General features: G+C 32.7%; 1 protein-coding gene and 1 pseudogene across 1 annotated transcript; one reads left to right on the top strand and one right to left on the bottom strand.

Moving 5' to 3' along the window:
- Positions 1 to 2,599: 2,599 nt before the first annotated feature.
- LOC106384791 (early nodulin-like protein 1) lies at positions 2,600 to 3,460 on the top strand. The gene is made up of 2 exons (XM_013824701.3): positions 2,600 to 2,870; positions 2,955 to 3,460. Exons 1-2 carry the CDS (start codon positions 2,684 to 2,686, stop codon positions 3,290 to 3,292), a joined length of 525 nt encoding a protein of 174 aa, XP_013680155.2. The 5' UTR covers positions 2,600 to 2,683; the 3' UTR covers positions 3,293 to 3,460.
- A 159-nt stretch (positions 3,461 to 3,619) lies between these two features.
- On the bottom strand, positions 3,620 to 4,992 carry LOC125583300 (annotated as a pseudogene).
- Positions 4,993 to 20,302: the final 15,310 nt, after the last annotated feature.

Genomic DNA, 20,302 nt, shown 5'->3' with positions numbered 1-20,302 from the left:
AATTTAGTTCAAATCTATTTAGTCTAAGTCTTATTAGTCTAAATCTAAGTTGTTTATATAAATGCTTAATGTTCTTATGGTTTATATAAATGCTTAATGTTCTTGTCTTGGTTTTACAGGAGTCAGTCACAAGATGTGGAGTGGAGTCACGGGAAGTGAATGAGTGGAGTCACGGGAGTGTGTTTTACCCTCTTGTAGTAGGGTCTGTCTTGCATCGCCTCTGTCTTCTAGTAGTCACAGGAGTGTGTTTTACTCTCTTGTAGTAGGGTCTGACTTGTAGTAGGGTCTGTCTTGTAGTAGTCACAAGAGTGTGTTTTTACGTTTGATTTTTGTATTGTAGTAGTCACGGGGTTGTAGTAATTACAAGGATGTATGTCACTAAATTTTATAAGTCACCTTCTCTATATAATTGTCATCACTTTCTCTTTGTTATCTCATCATCTCTTCTTCCCTTCTCTAGTTGTCTTCTTCACTTCTCAAGCTCCCGTAAACAATATTGATCACTGCCTCTTGGTGATCCTATATAATTGTGATCACAAGTCTTTTTTATAACTACTCTCATCTTATCTCCTTCTCTTTATTTTTTTCACCTTTTTAAAACACAAAATTTCTACATAAAATTTTACGTTTCATACAAGTCAATGGCATCTGGTTCTCATAACCCTTTTGAGGGATCAGATGATGATACTTGTGATGAATATTTTGATCAAACTTTCGATCAATATTTCCATCAAACTTTCGAGAATTTTACCATTGATTATGTTAATCAAGAAGAAGAGAGGAAAAAAAAGGAAGAAACGCGTCTATATCGAAAGAAATCGTGAAGAAGGCGATTTACGGTTATGGAAAGATTATTTCTGTAACACTCCTACATATCCTCAAAATCTATTCCGACGACGTTTTAGAATGAACAAGCCATTGTTCATGCACATTGTTGACCGACTCTCCAACGAAGTTCACTTCTTTCGCCAAAAAAAAGATAGTCTTGGAAGGCTTAGTCTCTCACCACTCCAAAAGTGTTCAGCAGCCATTCGTCTCTTTGCATACGGTAGTGCGGCTGATACGGTCGACGAATACCTCCGGCTCGGTGAAACTACAGCTCGGTCTTGTTTGGAGCATTTTGTGGAAGGAATAATTAATTTGTTCGGCGATGAGTACCTAAGAAGACCAACACCGGCTGATCTTCAACGTCTACTTGATATTGGAGAGCATCGTGGATTCCCCGGGATGATAGGAAGCATCGATTGTATACATTGGGAGTGGAAGAATTGTCCCACCGCTTGGAAAGGGCAATATTCTTGTGGTTCGGGTAAACCAACAATTGTTTTAGAGGCGGTTGCTTCGTATGATCTCTGGATATGGCATGCGTTTTTTGGACCTCCAGGTACTTTAAATGATATCAATGTTCTTGATCGCTCACCTGTTTTTGATGACATAATAAATGGTCAAGCTCCGCAAGTCACTTACTATGTCAGTGGAAGAGAGTATAATTTGGCTTATTATCTCACCGATGGTATTTATCCGAAATGGGCAACTTTTATCCAATCTATTCCGATGCCACAAGGACCGAAAGCGGTTTTATTTGCTCAACGTCAAGAAGCTGTCCGCAAAGATATCGAGCGCGCTTTTGGAGTCTTGCAAGCTCGCTTCGCCATAGTTAAAAATCCGGCACTTTTTTGGGATAAAGTCAAAATTGGAAAGATTATGAGAGCTTGTATCATACTCCACAATATGATAGTAGAAGACGAACGAGATGGCTATACTCTATTTGATGTTTCAGAGTTCCAACAAGGAGAAGACACCGGAAGTTCACATGTCGATCTCACGTATTCTACAGATATCCCTACAAATATCGCCAATATGATGGGTGTTCGAACTAGAATTCGGGATAGACAAATGCATCAGCAACTGAAAGCGGATTTGGTTGAACACATATGGCGTAAATTTGGACTTGATGAAGACAACAACTGAGCTTCAATTTTTTTTTTTTTATATTCTCGTTTAATGTAGTAATCTTTGTTTGTATGTTTTTTTTTTAAGTTCTATGTTTTAAATGTAACTTAATTAATAAATAAAAATTTCATTTATAAAAATTTTTAATTTTTTAAAAAATAAGAACCTCTAAATAAGAGACTCCCATTGGAGGCCCAAAATTTTAAACGTTTCTTAATGAGTTTCTTATTTACTTTTAATTAGTTAAATAATGATTAAGAAACCCATATGAGTATATGGGTTGATCATGCTCTAAGTAGCTAATAGCCAGGTGCCAAAAGTGTTTCATTTGATCATTATGTTTTACTTTTAATGGAGGTTTCTTTTTGGTCTTCTGCTTTTTGTGGACTTTGGGAGATACATCTTTAATTCAGTTTTTAACGTGTAGACCCAACGCTATAGAAGCCCAGTTTCACTAGCAGACAAAATGGAAAAGGTTAAAAACAGAAACATCTAACTTGACCAGTCTTCAGTAATGATCAGATTTGATGTTGTGTCTCTTTCCTATTCCTTACGTTGCCTTTCACCAACGGCTACATACATTTCATCTTTACTAAGAAAAAACATCAACGGCTAGTTCCCAAGTCTCTCTAGGTCTATAAAAACTACACAAGACTCTCTCAGACCCTTCATCTCCAACACATTCAGACGTACACATACTAACACTTTTGAGGTGTTAAATTTGAAACAGATGGCTTCTTCTTCTTCTCTTCTGGTCATCATTTTCTTTTGCATCTCATTCTTCTTCTTATTGTCTGTAAAGGCAAATGAGGTTACAGTCGGTGGAAAATCAGGTGACTGGAAGATCCCTCCTTCCTCTTCTTACTCATTCAACGAATGGGCTCAAATGGCTCGCTTCAAAGTCGGTGACATTCTCGGTATACCTTCAATGCCTCATCACTTTCTCTTTTTGCACTCTTGAATATTACTCTGTTTATGACATTGGCACATGTTTATTCCAGTTTTCAGCTACGAAGCGGGTAAAGACTCGGTGCTTCAAGTGACAAGAGAGAGTTACGAGAAATGCAACACCACGAGCCCGAAAGCTAGCCACAATGATGGGAACACCAAGGTGAAGCTTGAACAACCAGGTCCTGTATACTTCATCAGTGGAAAAGAGGGTCACTGTCAGAAGGGTCAGAAGCTACGCCTTGTCGTCGTCTCTCCTCGTAGCTCTGCTTTCTCTCCGGCTCCTTCTCCATCTGGCGGCCCCGCTGTTGCTCCTAGTAGTGGTGCTGCTAAGCTCACCGGCGTGTTCAGTGTTGTTGGCCTTCTTCTTGGATTCTTGGCCTTGTTCTGAGATAAGCTTATTTATTTTGTTGTATTAATGAATTTTATTCTATTTATTTAATTTCGAACACGAAGGCATGACCCTTTGTTCTCTTGCTAGTCTTGTTGTTACTAATTTAGTATTCACAAGATTAAATTAATTTTATTCATATAATCAGAATGGCTTTTGCACTTGTTTCTGGATAAGTTATAGTGGACCTATCAACAGTGTTAACAACAGTGAAATTAAAGATGATTAAGACGTTTGAATTAAGTTAATACCCAAAAAGAAGAAGAAAACTTTAGAATGCGATGATGTAGCTTGACAAGTTGCACAGCTAATACAATTAGAGCTCCACAGCATTGGCAGAGTGTCTATGTACAAAACATAACGTTGTGTAAATGTCATATTGCTTTGTTTTGTGTTTACATGATGATGATGATATCTTCTTTAAGGCCAACAACATAACAAGTCAATCATTCCTTCAGTATCACTATCACAAAATGAACTTTTCTGGAGAACAAGATGATTACCAAGTTCCATCGCAGGCAAGAACAAGGAAATCATCCTCATCATCGCAGAGTTCAACCAGAAGATAAAGATGTGACACAGAGAAGATGTTTCAGGAGAAAGATAAGAGGCGTTATACCCACTTTCAGTGTTTATATGTGGACTAGCGGTAACTATATATTTGCTTTTCAGTTGGTAAAAACTTAATTGCATGTCACCTGTAAAGAGGCAATGAGTAGCTTCAAAAAAGTTGCATTGTGTGAAGAAGAAAGGTTACCGATAGGTCTTGCTAGATTGAAGCTTCCATTAACTCAACCAGCGTGAATAAATCAACCAGCTTTCATCAGTATCCTTTCTTTCTCAGCTTCAAGATCTGGTTTGTGATCTCTAGAAAGATTGTACGCTTATACGCGCACACAAAACATACACACTTTAAAAGCCGAAGTATTAATCAAAATGCTTAATAAACCTCTACTTTTACCCGACCCCTCAACGTTAGTCACCGTCATTCGAAACAACAAGCTGTTTGTGTCTAATAACAGCTACACATGCTGTGATCCCAGAGTTAGGTCCAGGGAAATCAGAATGAGGAGTACCCAGTTGTGATAACAAAAGCACAAGTCTTAGACATCTAACCTCACTTTTGCTTAGTTGAACATAACACTGAAGAAGTGAGACTGAAAAAATAGGCAGGTAGCAAAGGTTACTTCCTCAAAAGCCCAAACATCAGGTTTATAACAAGAAACCTTGTCACCGAGAAACGCCAGTTCTCGCCATCCTCTGTCCTTGCATCATCTCATCTATTCTATAACAACAAGAGCAAACATTTTATGCAGAACTTCAAACAACGAGATGACTCTTGTTGCTTCAGAATCAAGTTGATATACACACAGAGTTGCTTACAGAAGAGGCTGAAACGATCGATAACGTTCTCTGATCAAATGCATTTTGAAGAGAAATCCCTACTCAAAATTGTCCTTTGATTGCTAGTGTAGTTTATTTTGAAACGGCTGATTAGAATATTAGTTTTTCAATTTTCTCTCTCAGATATTGTCAACAAGTATTACGGTTGCATACATCTATTACACCAAAGTAGATTACATTTAAAATTTTCAAAAGAACTCATTTTTGGGGGTGTATATCACGAAGATCCTAGGTTGTGTACATTTTCAAACTTTCTAGGTACTAATACTTCAATACCTTTGGATGACTAATACCATTAATCTTGGACAATTCCTGGAACGTGTAACGAATAAAATTATTACACTGTATCCCCATATATAGTGGACTTGGACGATCCTACTCACCTTAAAGTTTTGTCAAACAGTTCAACATCTCGTCTCTAGAACAATCATATATATATATATATATAAAAGTAAACTATACGCCTATACGGCAATATGTTATTAGAACAAAGCATAAAACCTAAATCAACATCCCAAAAGGTTAACGCAAACACTTGCAATGATCTCTTTGGCTTCACATTAACATTTTGAATCGGACAGCGACCTAAACTGAACATAATGAACAAAATGCATCAGAAGGTCGATCAACAGCACAACCTTAAATAGCCACCTGATCATAGCATGTGCAATCTGGAAACAAACCAAGTTGCACGTCGAGTAAATGAGGTAAATCAAGTAGCATGTCAACACATGCATAACCCTTACAAACGTTAGGTTCGAGTCATTTTGATTTTGTCTTTCATAGCGCACCCTGTAATGCACCATGTGATTCTAATTATCCCATCTGAACGCAAACACGTTTTGGTGACAACTTTTAAATTACTGTAATGCTATACAAAAATGTAAGTACTTTTTAGCAAAAAATACAAATAAATAAGTATTTTGCAAACTGTACTCCATCACGAATGATTCTTCGCTATTTTTCCAACAGACTCAAATTACAAATATGGGAAGCTTAACGTTAGATATATACTTGTTATATACATGACACTGAGGATTAAAACACATTTCACACGCACCAAAAAAGCAATATCTTTCTCTCGAAAAAGTTAAAACCCAATGGTTGCCTCAGGAAAATATAAAAAAGTGTTTCTTAATTTTCAACTCGGTAAAGAGTGGAAAACAAGACAGGAAGCAAGAGCTTCATGACAAAGAGACACATAGTGGTACAAGAGAGAAACAATAATTAGATAGTACTTCACATGATTTGTAAAATATTAATAACCCGTCACTCGGAAACAAATCCCAAGATGAACTTCTTTTCATCCCTACCATATGTATGAAAATATATAATTTAAAATGAAAACTTGGAATAGTGTTTTGGCAGAAAGAAATAAAAAACAGAAGGTTAATCTTCTTTAAAATTTAGTCATGGAAATGCAAAAATGAAGCATTCGTAAAGCAATTAAATTCTGTAGATTTCTTATTCACTGGTATATTGAATTGATCTCTGTCAACATACTAATTACTCTTCCGGAACCCCAAAAGTATTTGATGCACTAGACAAGCACACAAATTAAAAAGGTCTATATCGCCATTTGGAGGATTAAATGCATAGATCATGTTGCTAAACCAAGAAACAAGCCCAACATGTTCCTAGACCAAGAACCAACCCCACAAGAAAATTATCACAAAATTCACAACGTGATTATTTAGCAAAAATATAAATTCACAACGTGATTACATGGAATCAATTACATAAACTAGATAACATCTTATTACACAGTAAGCTATATACAACAGGATAATTTATATGCATATAGACCTCAAGGAATCAAAATGTACGAGCATATAATATAACTATATAAGTAATCTAGAAAACCAACAACTGAAGATTATGAACAGTACTCTTGCAAGATCCATGATTGAACATAGAAGTGATCATCATATGAAGCAAAAGGATAAATCTTATGAATCAGAAACTAAGTCACAGATTACAAAGGCTAATGAGAAACATAAAAAAGGAGGAATCGAAGACCATATATTTAATAATATAGCATGTATATAGAAATTGAAGGATTCAAAAGAGTTTAGGACCAGCCTAAGAAACTAGCTTATAACGTTAATGGTCCCATATTAATCTCGCTTAACCAAAGCCTTAAACACACACAGATTTAATTTTTTTAGATACAAATGATCTCATAAAATATAAAGAGAAAAAATCAAACCCGCATGCAATTTGAAATCAAACCTATATATTATTTTTTTTGAGAAAAAAATCAAACCTATATATGTTAGAATATATAAGAGAAACCTATCATATATCGTATTTAGTTAGAGATGAACACAAGAGAGAGAAAGTGAGAAATTAGGGAGATCGGAACACAATTAAAGAAGACATGAACGGCCCAAAAAGAATCGGCGCAGGAATCTGACAGATAGAGCAGTGAGCACGCAAGAAAAGCAAGTGCATCGAACATGCAGTGCGATTGTGTGCTCACTCTCTTCTGTCAAATTCGTTGTACTTCTCTAAACTTTTGTTCCGAAACTCACTTAATTTACCAATACAAATTCTGAGCGTGAAGGGAGGAGACATTGAGGCTGTAGAGCTACTAGATCTGAGAGGCTTAGGGTTAGGAGAAAACCGGAGGGAATATTTATAATCGAAGGAAAAGAGGAAAGTTATATTCATTTTATTAATATACCCACAAATCTAGGGTTTTTGACCAAATCCAGAAAGGAAAAAACTAACCAAAAAAAGAACAAAGGAATAGATATTCGAGGATAACGATTAGATTTAGAAGAGAGGAGAATAGTGGAAGAATCTCTTTTAAAGAAGAAAATTGAAAACCCTATCTCTATCTTTCTCACTCTCTTCGAGTCTTATCTTTTTTTTTTTTTGGATTTTGTCTCTTTGTTCTCTCCTTCTTACATTCAGTGGGACAGATGTCTGGAGAGAGAGACATCTGAGTGGTTTGGGATTGGATTGAAACAGTATCATTGCAGTTTATGGTGGTAACCTATAAACAGCAACGACAAAACCTATTAAAGATCTCGAATTTTGCGAATGAATTTTGGTCACGATGGGAGATAACGTTACTTTTTGGGAATCTGCTCTTCTTTTTTTTTATTAAAATAGTCGTTCCGTGTTTAACTTTTTCTTTAGTTTGCAATAGTTTTTTCTTTTAACGACAGCCAATGAAATCATTAAAATATTCTTTTTCATATTTTCCCTTTTAATATAGAGATTGATCCTTGCATCCGCAAATATATTAAATTTTATATTTCTATACATTAATATTTGTTTTTCATAATTAGTATTATATATTTTAGATGAATTATAATATTTTAGATGAATTGTAATGTATTCAAAAGACCTCGATCAAATCAACTAATATAATTTTTTTTTAAGATACATTTGTTATTTAGATATTTTAATTTTTCTATACATCAGAACCAAACTCAGCTAGATTCAAAGACCCAACTCAAAACCTACACATAAATTTATGATATTTCAAGTAGGACCTAATTTAAAAAGAAAATGATATTCAAAAAAAACAACCCGTACCTAAGTGAATAGCCAATGTTCATTATAACCGATTTTATAAACTAATAAAAAAGACATTTTTTGTGTGTTTGTCTAATTAAGTGAAACATAAAGAGTTTTTTATATTTAGTAAAATAATTATATGTAATGAAAAATTAAGTGACAATAAATTTAATACATTTTTATTATTTTGATTTAAGTTATTATTTTATTCACAAAATCATGTTTTTGAATTATGTTTTTTCCTACATAATTTTGATTTAAGTTATTATTTTAAGTTTTTTTAGTTTGCAATAGTTTTTTCTTTTAATACAGCCAATGAAAACATTAAAATATTCATTTTTCATATCTCTCCCTTTAATACAAAATGATGTTTTACATATTTTTGTTATTTCACAACATAAAATTTTTTCACATATCTAACTTTTATATTTATCAAAAACTACCAGTTAAATTTTTACTATTTCTAAATTAAATTATATTTTTAATAATATATTTTAGAAAAATGTAATTTTTAAAATATTGTACTGATATAAAACATCATGTAATATCATAATATGAAACAAAGAAAATAAGAAAAAAGCAATACATATATGTATTTTTTCGTTTTAAAAATGTTATTTTAACATTTTTCATACAAATTAAAAATTCGTACAATGTATTTATATTCTTAGTAGTTACAGCTATTCAACGAGTAGTATTTTAAATAAATAAATTATTTACAAAATCAATATATCTTATAAATAATATTAAATTTAAACAAAATATAAATTGTATTAATATTGTAAAATGATTCTCTTTGTGTAAAAGATACTAAAATAACACTTATGAAATGAATAAATATTTTAATAGTATTAAAATGGTCTTTGTATGTTTAACTTTTATTTTTTTAGTTTTGAGTTGCTTTTTATATGTTGTTTTTTTTATCTACAGTCTTTTTCTTCTAAGATCCATCCTTGACAATTTATATCGAAAATAATTTAATCAGTTATAAAATACAGTAAATAGTTGGAATTTTTGATAAAACAAAATTTTAAAATAAAATTTAAAACATCTTATATATTGAAACACCAAACATTTTCTACATCATATATTTTATAAAACAAAAAGAATATTCTCTCTGGTCTAAAATAGTTTATGTGTTGGTTGAAGGCACAAAAATTAAAATATGCACATTTTTCTAAAAACTGTATTAAAATATAAATCAAAACTAATTTAGCCAAATCATAAAAAAACTTATAGAACATCACTGATCACACAATTTTTTTACTAAACTAAAATTAATATCAAAATACCAAAACATTATATATTTTGAAAGATCAAACACTATTCAAAACATAATCTATTTTGGAACAAAATAGTATTATATCTCATAAATTTATGAGAAATTATTTGAAACTCATTGAACTGGATATCACTTTTTAAAAATACACCCAATCAAACACAGCTTAGTATTTGAGTTTAAGATTTAATGATAATTTATGAAAGTTAATTTGTTTTTTAATAATAAACTTAAGATATTTATAGAAATAGTTATTCTCTAAATGTTAATTTGAAAATGGTAAATATGAATTTCCTCTAAGTTTTTCATGAATATAAAATAAAAATAAAAGATATCATCGGAATACAAACAAAATGATGATTTAAAAACCTATAAATTTCAATACATTTTAATGTTTGCTACAAAGCTAGTAAAATATATTAGCTTTAGAAAAAACTAGCTAAATACATATTCTGATTTTTATATCGATCAATTTATGTCTCCAAAAAATTGATATAGTAAATTGGTTTTTAAAAACACAACTTAAAACTATTCTAAGAACTACAAACATTAATTTTTGTCACTTCAATATTCGAAATAGTGATCTAGAATTTATTACTCTAGCTTTTGGATAACAAGCTTATATAAAATACGAAAGTCAAATCTAATTTATTAAAACTGAAGTACACATTAAAAATAACTTTAACTTTTTCTATATATTTACAACTGAATGCCCGGGTCTTAAATTTGTAATTGTAATTAATCCAATAATAACCATATATTTGAAAAAATATAAACAGAATCGATACAAACAAATTTGTTAAGAAACAATAACTCCTGATTTTACTCTTCTTTACATATAAGATATATTAATAACATTATTTTTGGAAACAGTTTGGATTTTTTTTAATTAAGGGAAGAAATAAACATATATATTAATATATATGTTCAATGGATATATATTAATAACATTACCTATGATCCATCTATGAGAAGAAACATGTATATATATATATATATATATATATATATATATATATATGGATTTATGAATAAGCAAATGGAATTTTATACAAATCATTCAAAATCAAAAGCATAACCTTTTTCATCATCAACCCCTAATTCCACAAACATCTTTTAACAAAAACCAGAAATGAGCTATTCTATAACCAAAATAAAAAATCTAGAAATGAACAATTATAGTTCATATCTAAAATATAATATTAAATTCATTATCTTTAAAAATATTATAGTAGTTTTATACACATAAGTAGATTTTGTATAATACATATTTCTATTTTACAAACATATATAATTAACATAAAATTTATACACGTAATTAGATTACAAATATTTTGAAACACACAATTCTACAATGTACTGATCTTTATATCTTATTCTAATTAAATTTTAACAAGAAAAATAATTAACAAACAAATCTCACGCTTTAGAAGAACATTTTCAGAATTAATAAACATGCACGCCTAAAAAAATTAGTGAACAAAAAAATTAAACCGGACACCAGACATACATATGCCTAAACAAATTATTGAACAAACGACGGGTTAGTAAACTATCAACAACAAAAATTATCATGCGCTTTTAAAGCGCAGATCAAAATCTAGTGTATCTTCAATTTACAAATTGCACGTTATAAGTGTGAAAGATTTGCTATATTATGATACTTTACCTTACTTTTTGGCGTTATCTGTTAAATTCTAATAACTCATTCAGCTCCACAAGTGTTCATGCAAATAAGACGTCGGTTATACAATCCAGTTGTTTCGCTCGTTTGATTCTTTTCTGAGATACTGAATCGTTTTTTTTTGGTGCTAAGCTAAATGCTTGAGAGATAAGGATAAATGGAATATGGAATTTTTAGGAATTCTTGATCGTTGGATTGCTTAATTCTTAATTCTTTAACACAAAAAAATTGATCACCGAGTTCCCGGTCTCGAACCGGTACGTCTCGAGTGGGAACCGTCTCCCACAACTTCCACTATCAATCAAAGGGTTTACACAAACGCTCTAATCGCTCAATGGGAAGACACAGCAAAGAACAAGAAAGATCAAAGAAACTCTGTCCCGAAGAGACATAACTCGAACAATGTCTCTTGCTCTAAGTTTCTTCTCTACCTGATCTCTCTTTAGCTCTCTTTCTCTTTGGTCTTGTGTTTCGGATTATCCCTTAGATTCGACCACCAATCTCTATTTATAACCTTTTCCACCGTCTTTAGTTTTCCTTTTCCCCATTGCCTTACCAATTTGACTAACCGACATTAACGTATTTCCTCTTTTGTGCAGGTTTGGTTATTGGGTTGTGTTAAAGTTGAGGCCCATTACCAATAATATCCACCTGGCCTAAACTTTAACTCCAACCTGTCTTCCTCTTTGTGGTGATAACGATGACTGAAAGTGACAATTTCGCGGAGTTGCTTTGTTGGTAAGTCACTGCTCCTGCCCTCGTTAATTCGATTTCTTGTACGGCGTTGATATTACATGTATACGTTGGGTTGTGGGGCTTACTTCCTAGCCCCAGTGGGAGTAGTGACTAGCGTTATAGGTCGTTGGGCGGCCGGAAGGTTGCCACGAATAAGTCAGTTTGGAGGACCGAAGGCAGTTCTCCTACCACAATTGAATGGTATGTCAATGTAGCACTTTAGGATCGAATGGTATGTCAATGTAGCACTTTAGGATCGAATGGTATGTCAATGTAGCACTTTATTTCTATAAAAACAATATCAAGCTAAAACAATATGGGGGGTTTTGAGTTTAAAGAAGTAACAGATTGGATTAAAGTTTTCAGAATAAAGAGAATGCTAGCCTAGGGTGGATTGATTGGATGTTAAACAAGTGAGAGCCAAACAATTATTAAAGTTCAATTTAGCTCTAATCTAGAACTCAGATCACTTAAGATAGATCAGCCCACTGTCGTGGTGTTTCACCTTTTGCCAATTGATCTCGGTACATAAACTCTCGTTTGGACTGAGACGCGATGACAAACATTAAGATCAAGTCTGATCTGTTCACGAAACACCCTAACATATACTTTCACTGGTTAGGGATGCAAGGCTCATTCATAACAGATCTAGCAAACTATTACACGGTTAATGAATAGGTTAAACCTAGGATCTAACAATAACTGGCCAGTTTAATGCAAGTAATAAGAACAATTATGAATGAAGACAATTGAATGATTAACTTATTTATATTTAGCTCATAGATCTAACACCCTAACACCCTAGACTAAGCAAGCTGACTACTCAGCCATGAAACAAGAAAACACATAAACAGAGACTGAATAAAACATGTGTAGATAAAATAGAATAAGGGTTCAGGGGGTTCTTCTCTATGGAGAGAGAGATGAAGCTTTCTCCCTTTACAAAGTATCAAATCACAAATCTCTAAATGCTCAAGTCTGGTTCCTTGTCTCGTAGAATGTAAAAAGAAAGAGAAAAATATGATATATCAAAGCCACAGGCGGCTGGGAGAAAAAGATGGGATAATTAGGGCAAATTCCGTAATGACTTGTAGTTTCCTTATAAATCTCTGCCGCGGGAACAAGCACTCGGGGTGCTCCGCTCGATCGGGTGCGTGAAAAATTCCAAATTACACTCTTTTCTTCATGCACCCTTCTCTTGCTCAGCAACCTACTCCATACCTGAAAGGACTAAGAATGGACTAGACAGACTCGATAACTGACTGAAAACCTTTTGAAAACATATATACAAAGGTGTTAAAAACACCATATATCAGGCGTCTTCGTCACCAGTCGTGACGGCAACCTCCCCAAGCCTAACGATTGGAGTGACCTGAGCCCCGAAGTCCATCTTCGTTAGCTCCGAGTGGACAAGCTTTTCGATCTCAGATGAGATTCCGGAATACTTCCGGTGTCCCAATGAATCTCTCCTTTTAAGCCTGCAACTGTGAAGAATTTTCCTTTGATGTCAACCTCCATAGCAAGTGACTCCACCTTGAGCTTATGAGCTTGAGAGAGTTCGCGACTCTCCCTCATGCTTGCCTTTCCGATGGTGAAACACAGAACCTGTTCCGGTCCTTCACATACTCTGGAGATACATAAACCACTATCCGTTGCAGTCACAACAATCCTTAGCAAGATAACCAACCTCGCCGTCTTCACTTTCCGGTGAGACTTTCGTCGCTGATCAGTTTTAAGAACTCTGGACTTTTGGTTTCGTTAAGCCGTCCATCCTTTAACATCCTTTGACTTTTCCCTTGATAATGGAGTTTTGATGCAATCTTTGCATCTTCTGGCATACTCCTCCGATGCCGACCCTTTGTAATCTCAGGTATTATTAAGCTCCTCTTCATCTCCTTCTGTGACGAATTCTGCTTGCCCCCTTGTCTCTTCTTAGCTTGCTTTGAGAATAAACCGTAATAAGTTTCTGGCCAGAATCCATGGTTCTTACGGTGAATCATCTATCACCACTACGTTCTGAAGCAAAGCCAGACAACGTAAACCCGAGATGCCCGGCGAATCAATGTATGTGCCTCTGGTGAAGCTTGTCTTCTTCTGCTCCAAGTTCAATCACTCCCCTGTGATTCAGACAATGTTTTCCTCCTTCGCCTTTCCTGGTATCAAACTTACCATTGATACCACCAGTACTCTGAAGTACGATTCCCAGCTTCTATACAACTCTTTGTTGTAATGCTCGAGCTTAATCTTCTTCTACGATAGTTCTAATACGTCATGCTTCTTTGATTTCAGCTTTTTCAGACACCATTAAAACTTCCCAGCGCATCTAGAAGTAAGGTAAACATTTTTTTTTTGCTTTTTCCCTCTGTGGAACCATGAAACACTAACCCGTGTTCTTCGTCTTATCCGCTATTTTGATGATTCCAGGTAAACCCTTTTTTCCTGATCTGCATCTTCTTATGCCTTTGTCTCTTCCAATCTCTGAGACTCTTTATGAAACTCTATATTGGTTTCTTTTGATTTCATGCAGCTACTCCACCTGAATTTTCCTGTAACTACTCCACCTGAAGCAAATATCTCTTCACCATAGCTTCATAACTGTCGCATGTAACCTTCTCACTCACTATACTTCTAAGATTTTCAGAAACCTCGTTTGATTTTTCCTTATCAAACCTTGCAACTTGATTCCCTTTGATTCTTATCATGTGCACTTGATCTTAGAATCAAACTCTTCCTTGAATCTGTTGTATTAACAGAACCATACATGCTTTGAACCCTAAAGCAATCCCTGGTGCAACACACTTGTGCCTTAAATCAACATAGTCTTGGACTCCTCTTTGTACCGCCGTTATCCCGAACAGAACACACCATCAAGCTAACCTGCTAGACAGACTTTCGACACAAACCCCAGTCCAAACATCTTGTTTAACCTAATCTTTTCTAACCATTTAGCACCGCTCTCCTTGTTTCCTTTTAACTTGTCTCACGCCAACTGCTCCGGTGACGTTCTTGACACTTCTCTCTCTAACAGCTCTCCATGATATCTCTCCTAGCTGAAAAACCATTCCCTGCAATACTCGTTGTTTGTATTACTAACACCCAACCGCTTTGGTCACTGCATCACAACAGCCTTCGGACTTACCATCAGACTTCTTCTGATTTACCAATACCATATAACATGTCTTTGATATTGTTCCCTCCTCACGTGAGTTTAATTTCCTTGTCCTCCTTAGAGAATTTTTTCAGTTCTCTTCTTGTGATGCCAAAAGAAAACATGTATAACCATACTTGTCTCTTACTCTCCACGCAGCTTTAACTTATGCGTTTATTCTCCTTATAAAGAATCTTGGCTTCTTCTATCTCAGAGCCTTCCTCATGTTCTCAAAGTGATAGACTTAGACTAATACATCATTAATATCCAACTCAATACTAGATGTCACAAAACTTTGACATCCCCTCCAGCAATGCGAACATATACACGTCTTGTACCGCTGTTTATGAAAAACAGGACACGCCGTCCAACTCCCTTGTTAGAAAGACTATCGATACAAAACCTATTGCACTTCTCATTGCGAGTTAAAAATTTGAGAACCAATTCACTCAGAACATGCAGTCTCCTACGCCTTACTTCCTTTAGCCCATCATCACAGCTTTTTCGTCGACTTCTTCCGATGTTCACAAACGATCACGAAACACCACCACCTTTCCTGAAGCTCTAACATCATCTCCACCTTGATCTGAAATCCCTTGAAACATAGATAGTAACAACTTCCTGTTTCGATAGATCAACCTTGAACACGCTTTGTACCGCCATTACTAAGAATGGAACCCGCCGCTTAACTTTCAACCTGGTTAAGAAGACTATCGATACTGAACTTTGCTCAACTTCCTTTGAGATGAATGTTATTGCATTCACACCTCGCACTTCCCTAAACCAGCCATGTCACCCTTTGATCTTACAATCTCAACTCTTTTCTGTGTTGCCTCCGCCTGACTAGTTTGTTTAACCTTTTGCAACAGGTAAACAAACAGAAGATTCAAACAAGAAGACGATCACCTTGGAGCTGAACGATTCACACTCTTCTTGAAGAACATATAGGTCCCTTTATCTTTCTTCTTTGTGATTTTGTTTAGTCTCTGTGATCTCTTTTACACCCGCAATCAAAACCTAGATTTCTCTGATACCACTTGTTAGGAATTCTTGTTCGTTGGATTGCTTAATTCTTTAACACAAAGAATTTGATCACCGAGTTCCCGGTCTCGAACCGGTACGTCTCGGGAGGGAACCGTCTCCCACAACTTCCACTATCAAGCAAAGGGTTTACACAAACGCTCTAAGCGCTCAATGGGAAGACACAGCAAAGAACAAGAAAGATCAGAGAAACTCTGTCCCGAAGAGACATAACTCGAACAATGTCTCTTGCCCTAAGTTTCTTCTCTACCCGATCTCACTTTAGCTCTCTTTCTCTTTGGTCTTGTGTTTCGGATGATCCCTTAGCTTCGACCACCAATCTCTATTTATAATCTTGTCCACCATCTTTAGTTTTTCTTTTAGTCATTGCCTTACCAATTTGACTAACCGACATTAATGTATTTCCTCTTTTGCGCAGGTTTGGTTACTGGATTGTGTTAAAAAGTTGAGGCCCATTGCCGATAGAAATATGCCGAACTGTAGTGAAAATAATAAATATATCAGCCACCCATAAAAGCAAAGTCCAAAGACAGATCCCAGAAAACATACACTAGCACAAAAGATTTTGTTCCAAGAAAATTGTAGATAACTCTTGGTGATTTTGCTAGACCGCGATTGTGAACTATCATGATTTCAATGTGGGATCTCCACTCAATTTAGTAGTTTTTTAACGATACAAATTTGTATTTACGTGTATCATCCATCATCTTTGTGCAAAATGCAAAGATCATGAAAATTTTGTCGGTATCATTCTATTTTATGTCCACGAAAAAACATATTAGATTTAGAACTACATGGTAACTATTATACCGTGAACTATATTATGGTAACAAATAATATATAGTTGTGTTCTTAGCCAAAAAATTATTTTATTTGAAACGTAATGAAACAGTATTGTTTTCTTTTATACGCATATATGATCTTACAAAAAAACGCATATAACTGATCAAATCCCCTATATATTATTTGAGAAACATTACAACTTATTTTTGTAGCCACATGTCATCACTACGATGATTCTTAGAATCATTAGAGAAATATGTTAGTCCATCTAATTATATAATAAGCTTTTTATTAAACTAACAATAAATTCATCGTTAATGTACTTTATTATTTCCTTAAATAAAATTTACGGAATTACCTAATGTGGCTAAAGTATTATGGCAATTAATGATTTTGAATAATAAAGATTTGATAAAAAAATAGTGTATCTTCTATCATATTTGTTTAATTTTAAACTATTAAATAAATTAAACAACCACAATAACCATATAAAAAATTTAGATTTTTATTTATATGTTATATTTTGAATTTTTACAAACGGCTATAAATTACTAAAGCTGTTAAGAGTCTCACATTCAAATTTTATGATCCATGGTTTAAAAATTTTGTTATGACAAAATACAAATGATTACAAAAATTATATAAGTAAAAAGTCTAATTTAATTAATTATTAAGATTAATATATATATTGTTTTAAATTAAACTATAAACCATATAAAATACAATATTTTAGTTTCAAAATTTACTTTGAACAATTTTTTTGATAAAAGTTTTGAACGATCATTGACAACCTTTTTTTTTAAATTATAAATTACTAAAACTATTAATATCACAATGAAAATTTTGTTATCAGTAATTTAATTTTTTTTTCTATAAAAGATATAAATGATCAAAAAAACTATATGAGTAGAAATCATCATTTAATAGATATTTATATTAAAAATATACTAAAATATATTATCTATGTTAGTATCATTTAAATTTAATTACATATCCTATCAAATATAAAAAAAAATTGGATTAATAAAATTGTTTTATATGTTCGCATCAATTTAATTATATATTTAATAGTTACTGAACTTTAATTATTTAATATATATTAATTATTTCATAATATGTAAAATATTTAATACATAAAACAATTTTTATATATAATGTTGATTCCGCGCAAGGCGCGTGTCTTACCTAGTAAAAACATTAATTGTCACAAATATTCATCAGTCCTTAAGTCTGCTATATGATACAATATATATATATATACTAAATGACAATCCGCGCACATGTGCGGTGTGAGTTTTGTATATTAACGTTTTTTCATTAAATGGTTTTAACATTTTGCAATGTAAAATGATAAACAAAAATGTTAGTCTCTTAAATATATCATCGTTGTTGAAGATTTAAAGTATTACAACTCATTTTAAATATTTTTAAGACTTCATATGCACAAAAAAATTAAGTTTTGTAGCTGACACAAATCACCAAAACCGTATAGACAACATCGATTGTAAAATGACGAAAGAAGATTAGATTTTCTGCTATCGATTTGTTTACTATTGACTCTCCATAAGTGATTTATTTTCTACCTTTATAAAATTGTGCTTTTGTTCTCGTTTCTATTTCACTGTTATGAGTTTTGTTTTTAACTTCTTCTGTGAATTCGGTGAATTACATAAGTGTCAATTTAAAAAGAATGACATCCGTAAAAAATAGTTTCACTCCAGATACATTCTAAATATCAAATTTTTGAAGAAAATCACCGGCAAACTATATTCACAGGTTAGTGTTCAAATCAACTATGTCAAGTTGTTATAGAATATAAGTGCAAACACGAAATATAAATGTCTGTCTAGTACATATTCACCATTTCGGTCTAAAAATCATCTTATTCTAGAAAAACAAAACAAATTACATATTTTATTAAATTACGATTTGAGGTTTAGTTATTTAATAGTATACCGATAAAAAAATATATATAATACTTTACCATTCAAGTATACGTAAACTATGCACTGTATAAACTAAGAATTGTTTGATTCATTAAATGATAAACCAAAAAACTTATAACAAATAGTTTAAATCTCTCATTCTTACGATTATAATAGCTAGATAGGAGAGAAAAAAAAGAACGAATGATCAAATCTTTCATTCTTCGAACAAACTCAAAAGGAGGTGATTAAAATCTTGTCATGATATTTCATTAAAAGTTTTTTTAAGAATAAAAATCAAGACTTAATTATTTAATCTAAATGAATAATATATATATATAGTGCTTCCAATATTAAAAGCACTTCGATTTGAAAAGTGTATTTCTAGGATTGTCAGGATCAAATAACATATTGGAAACCACTTATTAAAAAATAATTTGTATGCATAAAAATATATACATTAGAGTAAGCACATAAATCAAAATCAATACATTTTGTTTATTTACAATCATGTTTTGGTATATAAATCAAAACAATCATTTTATTTACTTTATATGGTATATGGTTAAACTTTAATGATATTGACCTATATATATATATATATAGTATATTTTAATATAAATCTTTATTAGCGACACTTTCTATTCATATAATTTTTTTAATATTTGTATATTTGCTACAACAATTATATCTATATATGTATTTCCAATTTAAGAGATATTTAGTTACCTATACATAACAACCAACAAAATTAACTAATTAAGCTTATAACCATTAAAACTAGTTGGCTATAATATTTTGTGCATGTTTGTATTATTTGATCTTTCATCTTTGATACCAATTTCATCTACTCCATCTCCAATCACTTTACTTTTTTGTTATGCCGCAATCACCTCCATCTATAAGACCATCACCAACACCGTTTGCCGATTGTTTCGTTCTTCACCACCATCTTCGGTTCCATCATTGTTGCTAATGTCTCCTTTTCACCACCATCTCTACCATTATTTTCTCTTCCACCATTGTCGCAACCTTCTCTTTTCACCACTGTTTTTTCTTCCACTATCGCCACCATTCATGATCTATTTACTTTTTCCACCGTCTCTTCTTCAATTCTATTTTATGTGTTGGTTTCTTTTTCTTATCAACTCCGACAACTCAAATAGTTTCTCTGTAATCATATCTTTTTTTTCTGCCTCGTGATTCCTCTTCTTCTGCAATGTAATGTTTTTTTGTTCTATTCTATTAGGCGATCTTAAAATATAAATTTGAGAAAAAGTTCTAAATGTTTCTGTTTTAAAATATGCTTTTTCAAAAAAAAAAAAATTTGTGCACAGGTAAAATGATTATCTAATTTTCATTGAGAATAACAGTATTCGCATGATATCGATGTACAAAGAAAATCCCATATATATTAATCGAGAATCGTTTAAAAAGTTGTAACTTTAAGTTTGTACTAATTAAAAAGTGACACTGCTTA

This window comes from Brassica napus, chromosome C3 (assembly GCF_020379485.1).
Source record: "Brassica napus cultivar Da-Ae chromosome C3, Da-Ae, whole genome shotgun sequence".
Taxonomy (NCBI): domain Eukaryota; kingdom Viridiplantae; phylum Streptophyta; class Magnoliopsida; order Brassicales; family Brassicaceae; genus Brassica; species Brassica napus.
The sequence above is the reverse complement of the archived record's forward strand: the minus strand, read 5'-3'. Positions and strand labels throughout refer to the sequence as shown.